The sequence below is a fragment of the Neopelma chrysocephalum genome, unplaced genomic scaffold (assembly GCF_003984885.1).
Source record: "Neopelma chrysocephalum unplaced genomic scaffold, ASM398488v2 Primary Assembly neopelma1_97, whole genome shotgun sequence".
NCBI classification, from domain to species: domain Eukaryota; kingdom Metazoa; phylum Chordata; class Aves; order Passeriformes; family Pipridae; genus Neopelma; species Neopelma chrysocephalum.
This window is the reverse complement of record NW_020897760.1, coordinates 2,027,197-2,042,327: the sequence shown is the minus strand read 5'-3', so window position 1 is coordinate 2,042,327 and position 15,131 is coordinate 2,027,197. Positions and strand designations below refer to the sequence as shown.

The following is a 15,131-nucleotide window of genomic DNA, read 5'->3' as shown; positions in this document are numbered from 1 at the left end:
CGCCTGTGTGCTCGCAGCCTCCCGGGGGACTGTGTATTCCTACGGCTGCCGTGGGTCCCCGTAGCTTCCACCAGTCCCTGTGCATCCCTGTAACCCCACAGAGGTCCCATGGGTCCCCACAGCTCCCACTAGTCCCTGTGTGTCCGTATAACCTCCCACAGGTGCCCATGGCTAACACAAGTCACCACAGCTTCCATAGGTCCCTGTGTCCACTTACAGCCCCTAGGTCTCCGTGGCTTTCACAGGTCCTGGTGTCCCCTTACATCCCCCACAGGTTTCCCATGGCTCCCACAGGTTGCTGTATTCCCTCACAGCCCCCGCAGGTCCCTGCATGTCCTCACAACTTCCACATGTCCCCACAGACTCCTCCAAGGTCCCCACAGTATCCACAGGTTCCCATGTACACCTAAAAGTCCCAGGTCCCTGTGGCCCCCACAAGTCCACACAGCCCCCCCAAATGTCCCTATGGTCCCCCTGTGGGTCCCCATGGGTTCCTATAGCCCCCACAGATTCCCATGACCCCTGTGGATCCCTACAGCGCTGACATATCCTCATGGCCTCCATGGGTCCTCTCAAGCTCCATCCATCCCCGTGGTCCTTGTGGATTCCTAGTGTTCCCACATGCCAACCCTGACCTGTCCCCATGTGGGACACTGTGCATAACTCCAACAGCAATAACAGGTTTTGGGCCAGAGATGATTTTTTTCTGGGCAAGGGACCCTTTTTTGGGCCAGCCCCCAATACCTCTGCCTGTCTCCTCTGGGTTCTCTTGCTTATGGAAGCAAAGCTCACTCAGAAAAAGTATTGTTTTACTGTTTTTGTTTATTTTCAAGGAAAAAATAATATCACATTTAAATTGCAACTCAATTGGGAATTTAATGTGGATCTTATGTATAGAATCCATAAACTTTGTTCTGACATGGGGATTTATCTGTCGCAACGTTATGCATGGTAAATAATTGCATATTCGAGATTCGGTGAAATGGGTGACAAGGAGAATGGAGGAGAGACATTTATAAAAAACAGTATTTACAAAAATGATATCCACATAGTCGTACTCTAATCTATAAGGCAAGTAACATTTAAAATATGTTGTTTCATGATTATCTTCAACAAGTCAATACAACACATTCATATTACCAGTGGTCAAATACAAAGCTTCGCTGCAGTAGTCCCTGTGCAACAAACCTGTACGTCTTTTACAGTTTTTTTTTTCTCTGAGAACAGTAGGAAAGCAGCAAAGTTTTCATCACAGACTAAGCAGTACCTAGGCCATCGTAGACTAAAGGTATAATATATCTCATTGCACGTTTAGGCAAAAAAGGCCAGCCATTCATTAACTTATTTAACTTAAATCTTAAAAATAGACCTGTGTATCTTAATCCACAAATATTTATAAACATTTTATACATGAGGGAGTTCATAAAATGATACAGGGTGATACCTGGGGAAATCTGATTCACTGCTGGGGTGTCTTGGTGAGGTTCTCCTACATTCCATGCCCTCCACCCACCAGCCCTGGCTGCAGGAAGGAGCTTCACAACACATTCCAATGGGATTCCTCGCTCACCATGACCAACATCTCCACGTGTTTTATATAATCCAAGCAACCAGGTGATTTCATCAACCTTAAGGCATTTTGGAGTGGAAAAGCCCATCCCTGTGTGGATGAGGAACCTGACAGCAGGATGGCTGTACCTAGAAAGAGTGGGATTTCTAATGGAGGAACAAGATATCCCAAATGCCTCACTAAAACCTGGTGTGTTTCACCACATCCTGCATGGCCTGTGCCGAGTCCTGCTTGTCTGAAAACCTTGGAAGAGCATCACCACTTTAACGCTCATGGTTTCAAGAACCATTGCCAGCAGCATCATCCCTCCTAAAGGGAAAGGGAAGGCAGGAGCAGGGCGTATTCCTGCAAATCTTTTCCTAGCCTTGCAGTGAAATAAGAACTAAAATCCCGATTGAAATAAGAACTAAAATCCTGATTATTATAAAACCTCCCCAGCTCTGCAAGGATTACTTTCCTTGGGAAATGGTGAGAAAAAGAACAGAAGAATTCTGGCTATGAAATGAAATCTTTGAGGCAGTAATTTCTTACCAGGAAAGTATGACATGATGTTACATATAAAATATGTCAAGCTTCAAAATTAAGTGTTTTAACCAAGATGTTTTCACATAGAACCAACAGAAGAGTAGGGGAAAAACCACTCCATACTTAGTGCATGGATGTGAGGTTTTTTTAAGTAGATGTTGGGTGTTTGGGTAACAGATCCATGGGCAGTATGTCAAAAAAGAGGTGGAACGGAGCAGGATTCCTCTGTGACCCAAAACTGCCCCATGTGCCCAGTGGGCCTGGAAACAGTTGCTGACAGAGATTGGTAGCCAAGGATGAGGTCTGAATGTTTTTATGATTCCTTCTTAAGTCTTTTAAAAATCTTCTCAGTGCACTCCAGTCTTTTAAAATGCCTCTACTGGGAGAAAGTGAAGTGGTGACTCTTTATGTGATGCTTGTGCTGAAGGAATCTTGGGTGGCTGCAGCCTTCCCTCTCCATCCCCTTCCTGCCTGGCTAAAACAGGATGACATTCCAACAGAAATTTCTAGGTTTTTGCCTCCTATGTTTTAAAAAACTTTTAACAGATAAAACCTGAAAGGACAGATCAAAGGCAAAGTAATTTAAATGAAATCCTGAATGACAGCAAAAATAAGAATTATTGAACAGGGGAGTGATATTTAAGAGGCACCAAATGCAGGCACCAAATGAAAAGCTCATTATTTGGTAGTATTTCATACTAGTGAGTGATTTCACAGTTATGAAGAAATATTGTTAAAGTAGAAAATTGGTCTGAAAGGTCTCCTGTGAGGAGCACCATAAGCTGACTGAGAATCCTGACTGTTTACAACAAACAGGAGAAAAGTCACCAAAAAAATTTACTTCCTGCTCCTGACATCTAAAAACCCAAGTCTTCAGGTGTCTGTGGGGGAAAACCCTCCTGCTCCATCAGAGGAACTTTGACTCTGCAGGTGTGGGCTGCTGAAATTCCCAGGGGAAAATTCCTCTGGGAGAGGTTGCTGAGACACAGTCTAAAGGGAAGGGTCCATGGGAGTAACTGAGCTAAAGCCTTTCTGTGCATGCAACCACATATTTTTTTTTAATGCCTCCTTTCTTTGTCCTTTTTTTCACTCAGATAGATCAGAGTGCTGCTGAGCTCAGGAGTGCTAGAGCTGGGCAGTGCCAGAGGGCTGGGCCCCCTTTCCAGCCTCTGTCTGACTTGGCAAAAGACCTGCTGGACCACATGCTGGGAAACAGAGCAGTGGTGCTTCCCGCTAGGAGTGCTCCCAGGCCTGGAGCCCCTCTGCTCTGGAGACAGGCTGAGAAAGCTGGGGGTGTTCAGCCTGGAGAAGAAAAGGCTCCAGGGAGATCTTAGAGCCCTTCCAGTGCCTAAAGGGGCTCCAAAAGAGCTGGAGAGGGATCTGGGACAAGGGCTTGGAGTGACAGGAAAGGGGGAATGGCTTCCCACTGTCAGAGGGCAGGGTTAGATGGGACATTGGGAAGTAATTCTTGGCTGTGAGCGATATACATCCCTATACATGCTCCTATTTGACGTTCTACATTAAACACTCAGACCAACCTAAGCTGCTGCCCATAACCTTTTTCTGCTGAGACTTTCTCAAAGCGAGACAGGAAGAAGACCAGGCTCTTGCACTTTGGACTCGGGAACAACAACAGTTGTGTTCCCCACATTGGGTAACACTGGGGTGCCACATTCATACGTGCAAGAAGACAAACGCCCAGCAAAACCAGCATCCCTGTGGTACTCTGCTAAAACACTATGCAAAAAAACTGGCCAAAGCAATATGGAAGGAACTTGTCCTCTGTCCCAAACCGCTGGTTTTGGTCCCGGTGTTGTGGGTTTGGTGTCACCTGCCCATGGCTGGAGGGCAAACCACATCCCTGTGGGGCTGGAAGTGTCATGGCACATTGGACACAGACCTGCCAGCCAATTCACCCCAGAAAGTGCACAGAACTGCCCTATCTCTCTACCTAGGCCACAGGAGCTGCATCCCAAAAAAGTGACTCCATTTTGTGCCACAGCACAAATGGGACGAGCTTGGAAGCTTTGGGTTATGGGTTTTTCTGTTTAAAAAGCATTCAAAAACCCAATGCTATGTAAACACCTTGTCTTTCGAATGAAATATAAAGTAAAATCTCTATGTTCTGGTAATATTTACACAATAAACCCCTTATTTTTGGGCCTATGCCATAGATCTCTTTTGGAAGGATGAGTTTGTAACACTTGTACACAGCATGAAGTGATGACGCACAAACTGATTCTTAGGGTTTGCCCTGTATTCCTGTATCAGAAAGGGGTGGGTTACACACTTTATACATATTTCCAGTTCAGGGGGAAAATCATTAATGGAGTGGGACACTCCATTCAGGAGCACTGCTGAGTGTACTTCCAAAATCTGCCAAGATGTGGGAAGTTGCAGAACCAAATTGTGCTTTATCTTCCCTGTTGCTGCCTTTTGTGAATGCACACACACAATTCACCCCTCAGTCATACAAATCACAGCCTGGGAGTCACCTCAGACTTGAAATATCTCCAAATTTCCTTATTTTTTTTTAAGATGGGCACAGCTCTCTGTTTTTCTACATCAATCCAAACTGCGCAATAATCAAGCACTTCCCAACATGCCCAGTCTAAGTTTTCCAATGCAAATACACAAGCCTAGTCCTGGCAACATTTATGACTGTAAAATCAGAACTATTTGTCATCTTACACATTCCCGAAGTCCCCAGCACCCAGTTCAGTGGATGCTCCTGAGCTTCTCTGTGCATCTGAACTGCAACTGTGTTTAATTTTGTAAAGAGCCCTTCTTTTCTTTCCCAATATTGCCAAATTCTCCCATTAAACAAGCTCCACATCTCAGAGATGCTGTGCCATTAATGCCACCAATGCCATCACCGTGTTGCCAGAAGTAGGATGAGACCAATGTCAACAAGATCCCAAATGCTGCACAGGGATGAGCAGCAGGACACCAGCTCCCAGGAAAAACACAGAGGGATAATTTTTTGATCCTCAGCCTCCCGTTTAGCAATTTCATGTATTTTCCCATCTCCAGGAGAGAGCTGCTCCCAATGCCAGCGAGGCTGGCTCCTGCCCCACTGTATTTTGGCAGTTCCCCAGGGAGTTGTTTCCCAGTCCATACACACTTTTCTGCCTTAGTGGTAAAATGGAAAGGCCTCGGGGGGCTGCATGTCTGTAAAACATTTTCTAAACCCATTGGGCTTTCAAAAATGGGGGGCAAGGCAGAAAAGCGAGCAAAGGAATATAAAAATGCAACCAAAAATCTGGAGGCGGCTCGGAAAACGCATCCTTAAAAACAGCAGGAACATTTCCTGACAGTGCTGTAAGCTCAGATTTACCACCCAGTCTCTTTGCTACTTATTTCCTTATCTGAATCCCTGCAAAATATATGGACATGGGGTAAAGAGAAATGTTGGTCACCCACATGCTGCCGGGACTCCTGACAGGGAATCTGCAGCTGTAAGAGAACACAGGGCAGGTTGGGAATTTGGAATAAATACTCCTTGTAGATTTTTTTCCTGGGAGACTGTGCTAGTGACCTCCACCTTTACGGCAATATTTCTCTGGAGTTAAACCAGCTAAACCTGAAGATTAAGCTTTTTATTCATCGCTGTGAGACGTACTAAAGATTGAAGGGAAAGTAAATCAGCATGTGGGCTCTACTGAACTCTCTTTTGATGAGGCGCCCCCTTCATAACAGCTACCAGTATTGTATTTAAATTGTATATATTGACAAAATGTAATCTACCTCTGTAAGCATTGTGCCATTCAACAGTACTACTATTAGATTTATATACCACAGTTTAAATTACATCCATTTCATGAATGGTAAAATGCTAAAACTCAAGTGTCTAACTGCCAAAATACAGCCTTACTGGAATGAGTACAATTTACAAATACAATAATTACATTTTAAAACCATTAACAATGTTACATCTAGAAGTAAATACTGTAGGACTGGTCAAGACGGTGTTTTCCAAGGAAAAAAAATGCTGAAAGTTGTCGACACTTCCAACAGAAATGTCCCAAGTACAGGATTTAGTTCATTTTCCTTAAACTGTAATTAAAACCCGTTCCACACACAGCAGTCCTTGGGTATTTTCCATAGTATTTTCCATAGACTTGCATAAGCTTCCATCAGTTATCAGCCAAGTATTTACCTAGAAATGGGATCAGAAATCAACTGAGGGGAGGGAGCAGCCCTGGTTCCTAAGGGATGGTTGCCCACCTCCGCCAGCCCCCCTCCCACAGGGCACACGGGAAAATCCTTGTATTTCTCTGCAGCAATGTAATACATGGAAGAATCCCTATATTTCTCTGCAGCAGATCCCAGACCTTGCCTTTCATGGAGGAACGCCTGAGCAGGAAAGAGCCCATGAAATTCCAGGCTCCCGTAAGTGGCAGCAGGATTTATGTCATGCAGTGGAGCTGTTGCCCCTCTGTCCCCAGCCAGCCCCATTACGCTGAGCTGTGGCAGGAGCTCTGGGCTTGAGCAGCCAACAAATACACAGCAGGAGCATTCCCAGCACCCCAATACAGGCAGAGAGGAGCCGATGGCGAGGCACCTACCTGCTGCAAACCTTTTCTTGATGAGGGAGAAGCGGTACCCGGCGCCCACAAGCTCAATGTCGCAGCTGGACAGGGTGCTGCCCTCGCTGGTGAACTGCACGGCCAGTGGGGCCGGGCTGCTCGGCCCCTCTGACAGCTGGAACCGGGCCAGCAGAGACCCCACACCTGCAATGGAAGAGCCACATGAAACCCTTACAAGCCTGGAGAGGCACACGGAGCACCCCAGCACTGGGTTTGCCGGCAAAGCTCTCTAATGGCTTAAAACGTTTCTTATATTGGGCCCCACAATATAAGAAATAAATGAAACCATTAGAGAGTGTCCAAAGGAGGGCAGTGGAGATGGGGAAGGGCCTTAAGGGGAAGTCGTGTGAGGAGCGGCTGAGGGCACTTGGTGTGTTCAGCTGGAGAAGAGGAGACTGAGGGGAGACCTCATTGCAGTTACAGCTTCCTTGGGAGGGGAAGAGGAGGGGCAGGCACTGATCTCTGCTCTGTGGGGACCAGTAACAGGGAATGGCCTGAAATTGTGTCAGGGAAGGTTTAAGTTGGATCTTAGAAAAAGGTTCTTCCCCCAGAGGGTGGTTGGGCACTGAACAGGCTCCCCAGGGCAGTGGTCACAGCACCAAGGCTGAGAGAGCTCAAGGAGTATTTGGATGATACACTGGGGCACATGGTGTGACTCTTGGGGATCCTGTGCAGGGCTAAGGGTTGGACTTGATGATCCTTGTGGGTCCCTTCCAACTCACATATTCTGTGATTCTGTGAGATGCCCAAATCATCACAAGTGAAGTCCAGTCTCATGGGGCTCCCCAACCCTCCAGCATCCCTGGGGCAGGAGGCAAACTCCTCCCATCCTCCCAGCAGAATTTGACTTTTCAGACACCCCAGCAATAAGGAGCAGCTGAGCATGTGGGTTACACATGGAGAAGCCACTTGTGGGAGACTGTGGTCACCTCAACAGGGACACGACGTGGGGCCTCAGCCTTCAAATACAGAAGGTCAAGGGACAAAGGACTTGGCAAACCACCACGTCCAAACCTGGTGTGTTAATACCCTCCTGTGATGCCAAGGCGCTTGGCAAAGCAGCACCAGTGGCGCGTAGCCCTGCTTTTCTAAGCTCTGCTTTAAATAGCATTCTCCCCGGCAAGCCCCAGCAGGAATCCGTGTGTCTGGGCTTGTGTGCCGGCATGATAAACGGGTCAGTGTCTGATTTAAGGATTCAGAGTTAATAACATGCATATTTTGAGGATTACCTCCATTTTCTGACTTCTGAGAGATATCAGGGATCTTCCACAATATCCTTTGCTGTTCAGCATTCCTGAAAACAAATGAAGAGCATTTCTGTAGGAAAAAAGAAATTGCCAAGGAGTCATTTGAATTTTGCTAAAGGCCGTGTGGGCTGGTGGTGGGGGCGACCTGCTCCGGTGCTGCTCTCTGGAGCTGCAATTCTGGGAGCTTGGATTTGGGTTTGGGATGGTGGGTTTAGCAGAGCTGGGTTAATGGCTAGACTCGATAGTCTTAGAAAGCTTTTCCAATATAATTCTATGATTGTATGAGCTGAGCAGGAAAATGCTGTCCTTGGGTTGTAGGTGAGCGATGGGCAAGAGGCAGTGCTGTGCCCTGCTGGAAATGTTCATGCTGCTGCCTATGGGAGCAACAGCCGTGCATACCTCCATAGGATCACAGCATCCCAGACTGGGTTGGTTGGAAGGGACCTCAAAGCTCATCTCATTCCACTCCCTGCCATGGGCAGGGACACCTTCCACGAGATCAGGTTTCTCCAAGCCCTGTCCAACCTGGCCTTGGATGCTTCCAGGGATGAGGCAAGCAGCCACAGCTTCTCTGGCCAACCTGTGCCAGGGCCTATGGCAGTGATGGCCCTGCAGCCCTCTGAGCCCCAGAAAAAGCAGCCATAACACAAAATAAGGGCTGATGCTCTGCTGCCCACACACATGCATTTGTCTCTGACCATTTTCTTGTGGAAATGGCAAGAAAAAATAAATCAGAGTGGGGTTGCAGCCTTCCTCCTGCAAGAGGAGGGAAGGTTTCGGTTCCTAGCATGCCCCCAGCTCCCACCCACAGACCCTCCTGAATTGAGCCTGCTCCTGCAGTTCTAGGCGGGGGACACAGCAGAGAGAGGGAAGGAGCTCAATCCCTACCAGACAGCAGGAGGAAGCACAGCTTGAAGTTTGGTTACTCCTCCGTCGACGGGGACGAGGAACTGGACGTTGTTTAGAGCTACCGGTGTGGTCATTGCCTCTGTATTGTATTTGTAGTCGATGCGGAGGTCAGTGCTTGCAGGGTCACACCGCCAGCTCACTGCAAGGTTTAATGGAGTAGACTGAATACCCTGGGCAGATACCTTCCAAAATGACAGAAAAAACATTTAGTTTCCATAGGGGTGAAGGGAGAAGTCCCGTTTTACAGCCGCGCTCATTGCATTCGGTTTCAGAGGAGGCAATACCTTGTACTCCCACCAAAACTCCATACTGGGCTCAAAGCCAGACAATCTAGCGCCACAAGAAGGGACTAAAGGGATAACATGCCCCCACCTCACGTTAGCTACACTCTGCACTAGGGAAACACCAGCTTTTACGTCTACAATTCAGCAGAGGTTTTTTTTGGCACAGTTTTATCTTACAAAAAACCCCTACCTGGTATTTGAGCATATCCACATTGTAATAGGTGGCTTGCGGTTTCTGTTCCGATACCTTCTTTAGGTGAGTCATCAGATTTGGCATGTTGACCCAGAACTCCTTTGAGTTGGTGTCACTCTGCACACTGTCACTGCAGAGAGAGAGAGTTAACCCTTTACAGAACCTGCCTTGGCAGGAGAAAGCTGTTCTACAAAGCACATGGGACAGCAGCCACCAGCTGTGAGTGACTGCACTCAATCCCACATCTGTGGGAATACTGGCTGCCTCCCACACATCTTCGGCTTGTCCTCAGCTGCCTCCAGGGAGGCACAGCAGATGTAACCCACAGGTCACCTCATTTTGCAAAGAGGAGGTTTAATGAGCAGAGCAAAGGACAAACAAAGCACTTGGCTCCTCACTGCTGGTGCTCTTCTACCTGGCATGGGGCTGTGTGTTTTTATAAAGCCCCCTAGTTTTCTGGAAAGCTGCCTTCATTTGGGACGCTGGCAAGGTGGGTCCTTACCAGCAGAGGAGCTGGGGGTTTGGCAGGACATGCTCCAGCCTGTTGTAGTTCAGCACACGGAAGGTGAGCACCGCCGGAGAGGGGTTGTTGGCAAAGTGTCGGGTGATGCCTGCTGGAAATGACAGCACCATCTCCCCTGTAATCTTCACGATACACCTGCAGTGCCAGACACAGAGACAGAGGGGCAGGAAAGGGAGGCTCAAAATGGAGCAGGAGGGGAGGGCTTGCACCAGGGATGGTGGTGACAGCCCCCCAGTTCCCACCCCAGGTAATGACACTGTTGCGTTCTCAGAGTGAGCAGAAGCAGCACAAAGGCTGACAGCCTGCCAGGGACAATAGTCATGGGGCACCGCAGGAGTGTCCTGATGGTGGACCACCACCTGGTGCAGTGCAGTGACACCCCAACGTGCACATGCTGAGCCCAGAGCACCTCCTGTCCTCCCTCCCAAACCCTCAGGATGCACCCCAAGCCTGTCGCAATCCCAGAACCCCCATATCAACATTCAGACCCCACTGGTAAGCACCTACTTGTTGGGGTCGGCCCCTTTGAAATACGCATTGACTGTTTCTGTGAAGGCGGCAGCGACAGGCAGGGTGTCCTGTGCCCCCATGGTGAGGGGGCTGGGCCCCCGTGATGACCCTGCAACAGAGCAGACACCCCCACTTGGGACCACAGAGATGAACAGCCCCGCTCTCCCCAGCCCGGGGCGAGGGGGTACTCACCAGGAACCCCAGCCTAACTTCATGGGCAAATAATAACAAAAAATCCCCCAGGCTTTGGATGAGGCTTTAAAATGGTTTTAAGTTATCTTTCCCTCCCCCTCCAAAAGCAAGCAAAGAAAATGATGGAGGAGCCCCAGGCAGGAGCAGCATGCGGGGCCGTGGCCCCCCCGGCGCGGGGGCTGCCACACGGCAGGCTTTGCATGACAGTTTTTGCAGTTGGTCTCTGAGCCCCAGAAAAAGGGGCTGGGTGGGTTCATTGTCTCGTCACCGGAGAGCTCAGGCTGCCCATGGGAAAGTGGGGTGTCAGCAGTCTCATGATGCCTGAACCCCAACCTGTGGAGACTCTTGCAATCCCCTCTCCTCTCCTGCCCAGTGAGCCAAGAGGACCCCCACTCGCTGCTCACCCCACAGTACCCCACAGAAAATCTGCAAATCATCAAAAATCTGAAACTACAGAGGCACAGGTTGGCCAGCGTAGTTGTGTCTGCCCATCCATGGAAGTGTTCAAGGCCCGGATGGATGGGCTTGGAGCAACCTGGTCTAGTGGAAGGTGTCCCTGCCCATGGCAGGGGGTGGAGCAAGATGCACTTTGAGGTCCCTGACATCCCAAACCATTCTAGGATTCCATGATTAAAATAAAGGGGAAAAGTTTGCTTTGGTCATGCTGTGCATCCATGGACACCCGCCAGACTCTAAAATAATTAGCCCTGCAGGATCACTCGCAGGTTTCCCTTTGCTAGCCAGGAATTCTTGTCTCCAAAAGAATTTGAGGATGAAATCTTCACTGCAAGTGCACCTCAGAAGCCCCAAGTGTGCTGGAAACCCTGCATGGGGGACAACATCCTGCCCCCTGTGCCCACCACCAGGGGAGTCTAAGGTGCTTTTGGCACAGCAAAGTCATCACCTCTTCCCCATGGAAAGTGTCCAAAGATCGGCCCAGGGTTAGTGTCAGGTCACCTACCCAATGTACAAGGTGCAAAACCCGTGGACACCCAAAAAATCCTGGAGAGGTCACATTCCTGCCCTGGCACTGGTGGCTCAGCCTCATCTATTTCCTGCAATGCACTGTTTTGGGACCTTTTTGTTTACATCACATTCTGTACATCAGGTTAAGCATGAGGATTATTCTGCCCCAAATCAGGAATGACAAAGGTCTCCAGAGGGGCACCTTACCCAGGGACCACAACACCCCTCACTCCGTCACCTTCATCGCCAGGGTCTGAGTCAGGCAGGTGAAAGGGGCGATGAATCCAGCCTGGAGTTTGTTTGGAACATGCAAGCACGTGCCAGCTCCAGCCAAAGCTGCAGGAATTCCAATGCCAGCCCGGGAAAGGGCAGCACCTCCACAGGCAGCAGGGCCAGGGGAAAGCAAAGCGAAATGTGGCATGTTCCTGATGAGCTCCTGCTCTTCTGCTTGGACTATCCTCCAAAATTATCCCTCCCCTTCTTTATCTGCGAGTAAATAACAGGGTTTGGGTGAAGGAAATTGGGGTTCATAACATCTCCTGGGGAAAGCACTTCCATTACTTCAATCACACTTTGAGTTTTGATATATTAATTGAAAAAATTGTGATATTTGCCAACAAGGAGGATTCCTAACACCTTACCCAGGCACCCATGCGTTAATGGATAAACTCCAAGTGCTCTCTCCTAGAGGAACAGATGAGCCCTTCCAGTGATGGGGTTTTCCCTTCAAATCTCTAATGTAGCCTAAAAGGGTGTAAAAAATTCATGTAGCCATGTCTACCTCAGTCATGCATCTTAAGAGGCTCAGGGGAATAAGTGATTCCAGTTGCAGCCCAGAATGAGGATAATCAGGAATGGTATCTGAGTGTCCCACCACATGGGATGGGCAGCCGGAGCATCTCATCCACACACAACAGACCCATCACCACACACACATTAATTATCCTAATAAGCCCAGTGGGGCAGCCTGTGGCTCCCCAAGCCTTCTGCTCCTGGGGCCACAGCCCCGAGCTATCCATTAGGATGAACATCCTGTTGAAGAGTGGCCATGCCAGTGCCAGCCATGTGTGAGAGCATGGGCAGCTCCCCAAACCCATGGGACACACTGATTTCCTGTGACAGAGGGAACATGCAGCAGCAGCACCATGGACTGCTGGGGTAACATATTTTAGATAAATTCTTTCCATAATACCACCGTTGGGTGATTCTTGCTCCCCACACCTTCAGCAATGACCCCCAGCCAAACCCAGTAGGATATTCCCATCACATCCACCCAGAAATACAGATGGGATTCAAAAGTGTCAGTGCAGGCTGGTTATGGAGGGGGAAAACTGGAGGTGACACCCAGCAGAGGAGCATCAGGCTTGTCTCATAGGGAGGGTGAGAAGAAGGGCTTTAGCTGCCCACATGCAATCCCTAGCAATATAATCTTTATTCCTTGGGAGAGGACTAAAACCACCTCATAGTGGCAGCTGAGTCTAGCCTGGACCCTGCACCAGAGCATGGAATGAGGGGTAGGTGTCCCTCATACCAATGCGCCTTTTCCCTGATTTCCCATCTCTTTTTCCCCATGTTCCTCTGCACATATATAAGATTCCTTTATTCTCCAGAATGAAAAATCATCTCTGCAGGAATAAACAGGCTGGTCTCATAGACCCCCATTACCAGGCTCAGCCAGGCTGTGGGAATCTGAGTTCACCTGAGCAGCAACTGCAACAAAACATCCTCATTTCCAATCCAGCTTTGAATAAAAATCATGTGGATGGAATTGAGGTTCTTGATTCCCTCCACTTTCTTCATGAACCTGCATATTCTTCTCTTAATGGCTTCAGAGAATAAATAACCTTTTACACTAAGGTTTTTACTAAAAAAGAAAAGTATAATCTATTTTAAGCAATAACATGATTTTCCAGAAACATGAGACAAGTCCAGTTACCATGGCACACGTCCACCCAAAACCTGGCTTTTCAGTGACTGATTCAAAAGTAATTTTTAGAAACTTTTCATTTGGGCAAATGACCTGATAGTAGTGGAGGAAAAAACCCAAATCCATTTTATAGAGCTTTGAATCCAGTCATAAGCAGCAAACTAGGTTTATTTGCCTTATTTTTCCCTACACAAAAGTAGAAAATACAGCTGTGGAATAAGGAGACATGAGTGACAGCAATCCTGGCCAGGAGAGCATCACCAAATCTTTTCACACACGAATAAATTACCCCATGTTCAGCAAACCAATGGATCTTGTCACAAAAAACCCTCAAAATTCAGAAAGAAACTACCATGAGTCTTCTGGCCTTCCATGTCCTGAGAGTTTCAGATTGCAAACACAAAAGGTCTCCTCTCACTTCCCTGCAGATGAGCATTGAAGTTCGGGGGTTTTTTAAAAGTTGGACATAAAGATTTGGAAATAAATCAGGAAATACAGTGTGTGGAAGTGAGATAACTCCTTTCTGGAACATGAGCTGAGCCCGGAGGCAGTGCTGTACTCCTGCAGCCCTGCTGCTGTGCTGGCATTCCCAGGACAAACCCACTCCCTTCTCCACACCATTCACACTGGTAGAACCAAGTCAAAGAATTCCAATAACTTCAATACTCAAAACCACAAGAAAACCCCCAAGAGGTGGATGTGCTCGCAGGGCTGGTGCTGGACTGAGCGAGGGGAGGAGGAAGCACAGAGCAGGGGGATGCGCAGTGCTGGAATACTTGTGCTGAGGGATAACGCTGTCCCTGCTGTCCTCAGCTCTTTCTGGAGCTCTGGACAGGCAGGTGGCACCTGGGAAACCCAGGAAGGCTTTTTTGCTGGGAACAGCAAAACGGCAATGAGCATCAGGAAGAAGCAGCTCCCCCTGGATCTAAGCTGGGAGCTGCTGTTGGAGTTAGGACTGTCAAAGCAGGGACTGTTGGAGCAGGGACCTTGGGCCAAGAAAAAGGGAGGAAAGGAAGGAACCAACTCCCTGGTCAATGCCACCTCAATCCCTGCCTTCTGCTGCTGCTACTCCATCACTCTCACCAGGATGGGCTTTGCTCCGTGATTCCAAGCCCATCCTCAGTGGCCTGGCAGTGCCATCCCAGGCCACTTGGCATTTTTCTGGAATGGACACACTTTGGGAATCACATGTGGAAACAGTGCTCTGGCATGTCCTGTGCCAACAGCATCCTCCACTTACCCCAGTCCTGCCTGCAAGCACTACAACAGCTCCAAACTGCTTGCCTGCGATTAAAAGTACCTATCCCTGCTGCAAGCAAACCTCCTGCTTTTATTTCTGTTTTTAAAAAGCAAAATGTTGCCTCAGTGCCTGTGAGATGAGGCTTCCCCCAAAGCCTTGGCGCTCTCAGAGTGGGACTGGCTGCCCAGCCACCCACAGCTCTGCCCTACCTGAGAGCTGATGCTGCTTGGAGAACAAGCAACCAGTTTTTCCCTTCGCTGCATCCTTCTCATCCACGGGGGACCCCAGAACCCCCAAGACCTTCAAGCAGCCACCCCAGCAGCACAACCTGCTGGTGCTTCAGCTCCCAACCCTTCACTGCCAAAAAACCTGGTGGGAGGTGGGGAGGAGGCCCCAGCTTGGCAGAGAACCCATCATCCTTTGGATGTTAATTAACAGCACGTGGCCCAGCCCACT

The 15,131-nt window shown here is 48.7% G+C and overlaps 1 protein-coding gene across 3 annotated transcripts in view; it reads right to left on the bottom strand.

Moving 5' to 3' along the window:
• Positions 1-802: 802 nt before the first annotated feature.
• SGIP1 (SH3 domain GRB2 like endophilin interacting protein 1) overlaps positions 803-15,131 on the bottom strand; it is a 54,508-nt gene continuing 40,179 nt past the window's right edge. For 2 of the 3 annotated variants that reach the window (XM_027694314.1, XM_027694315.1), the window contains 7 exons: positions 10,348-10,459; positions 9,820-9,975; positions 9,315-9,447; positions 8,820-9,022; positions 7,914-7,978; positions 6,664-6,828; positions 803-6,254 (listed from right to left, as the gene is read on the bottom strand). In XM_027694314.1, the coding sequence (XP_027550115.1) occupies positions 6,232-6,254; positions 6,664-6,828; positions 7,914-7,978; positions 8,820-9,022; positions 9,315-9,447; positions 9,820-9,975; positions 10,348-10,459 (857 nt within the window). In that variant the 3' untranslated portion in view covers positions 803-6,231. Of the gene's footprint in view, positions 6,255-6,663; positions 6,829-7,913; positions 7,979-8,819; positions 9,023-9,314; positions 9,448-9,819; positions 9,976-10,347; positions 10,460-15,131 lie in introns of those variants that run through there. The other variant, XM_027694316.1, reaches the window with a different exon arrangement.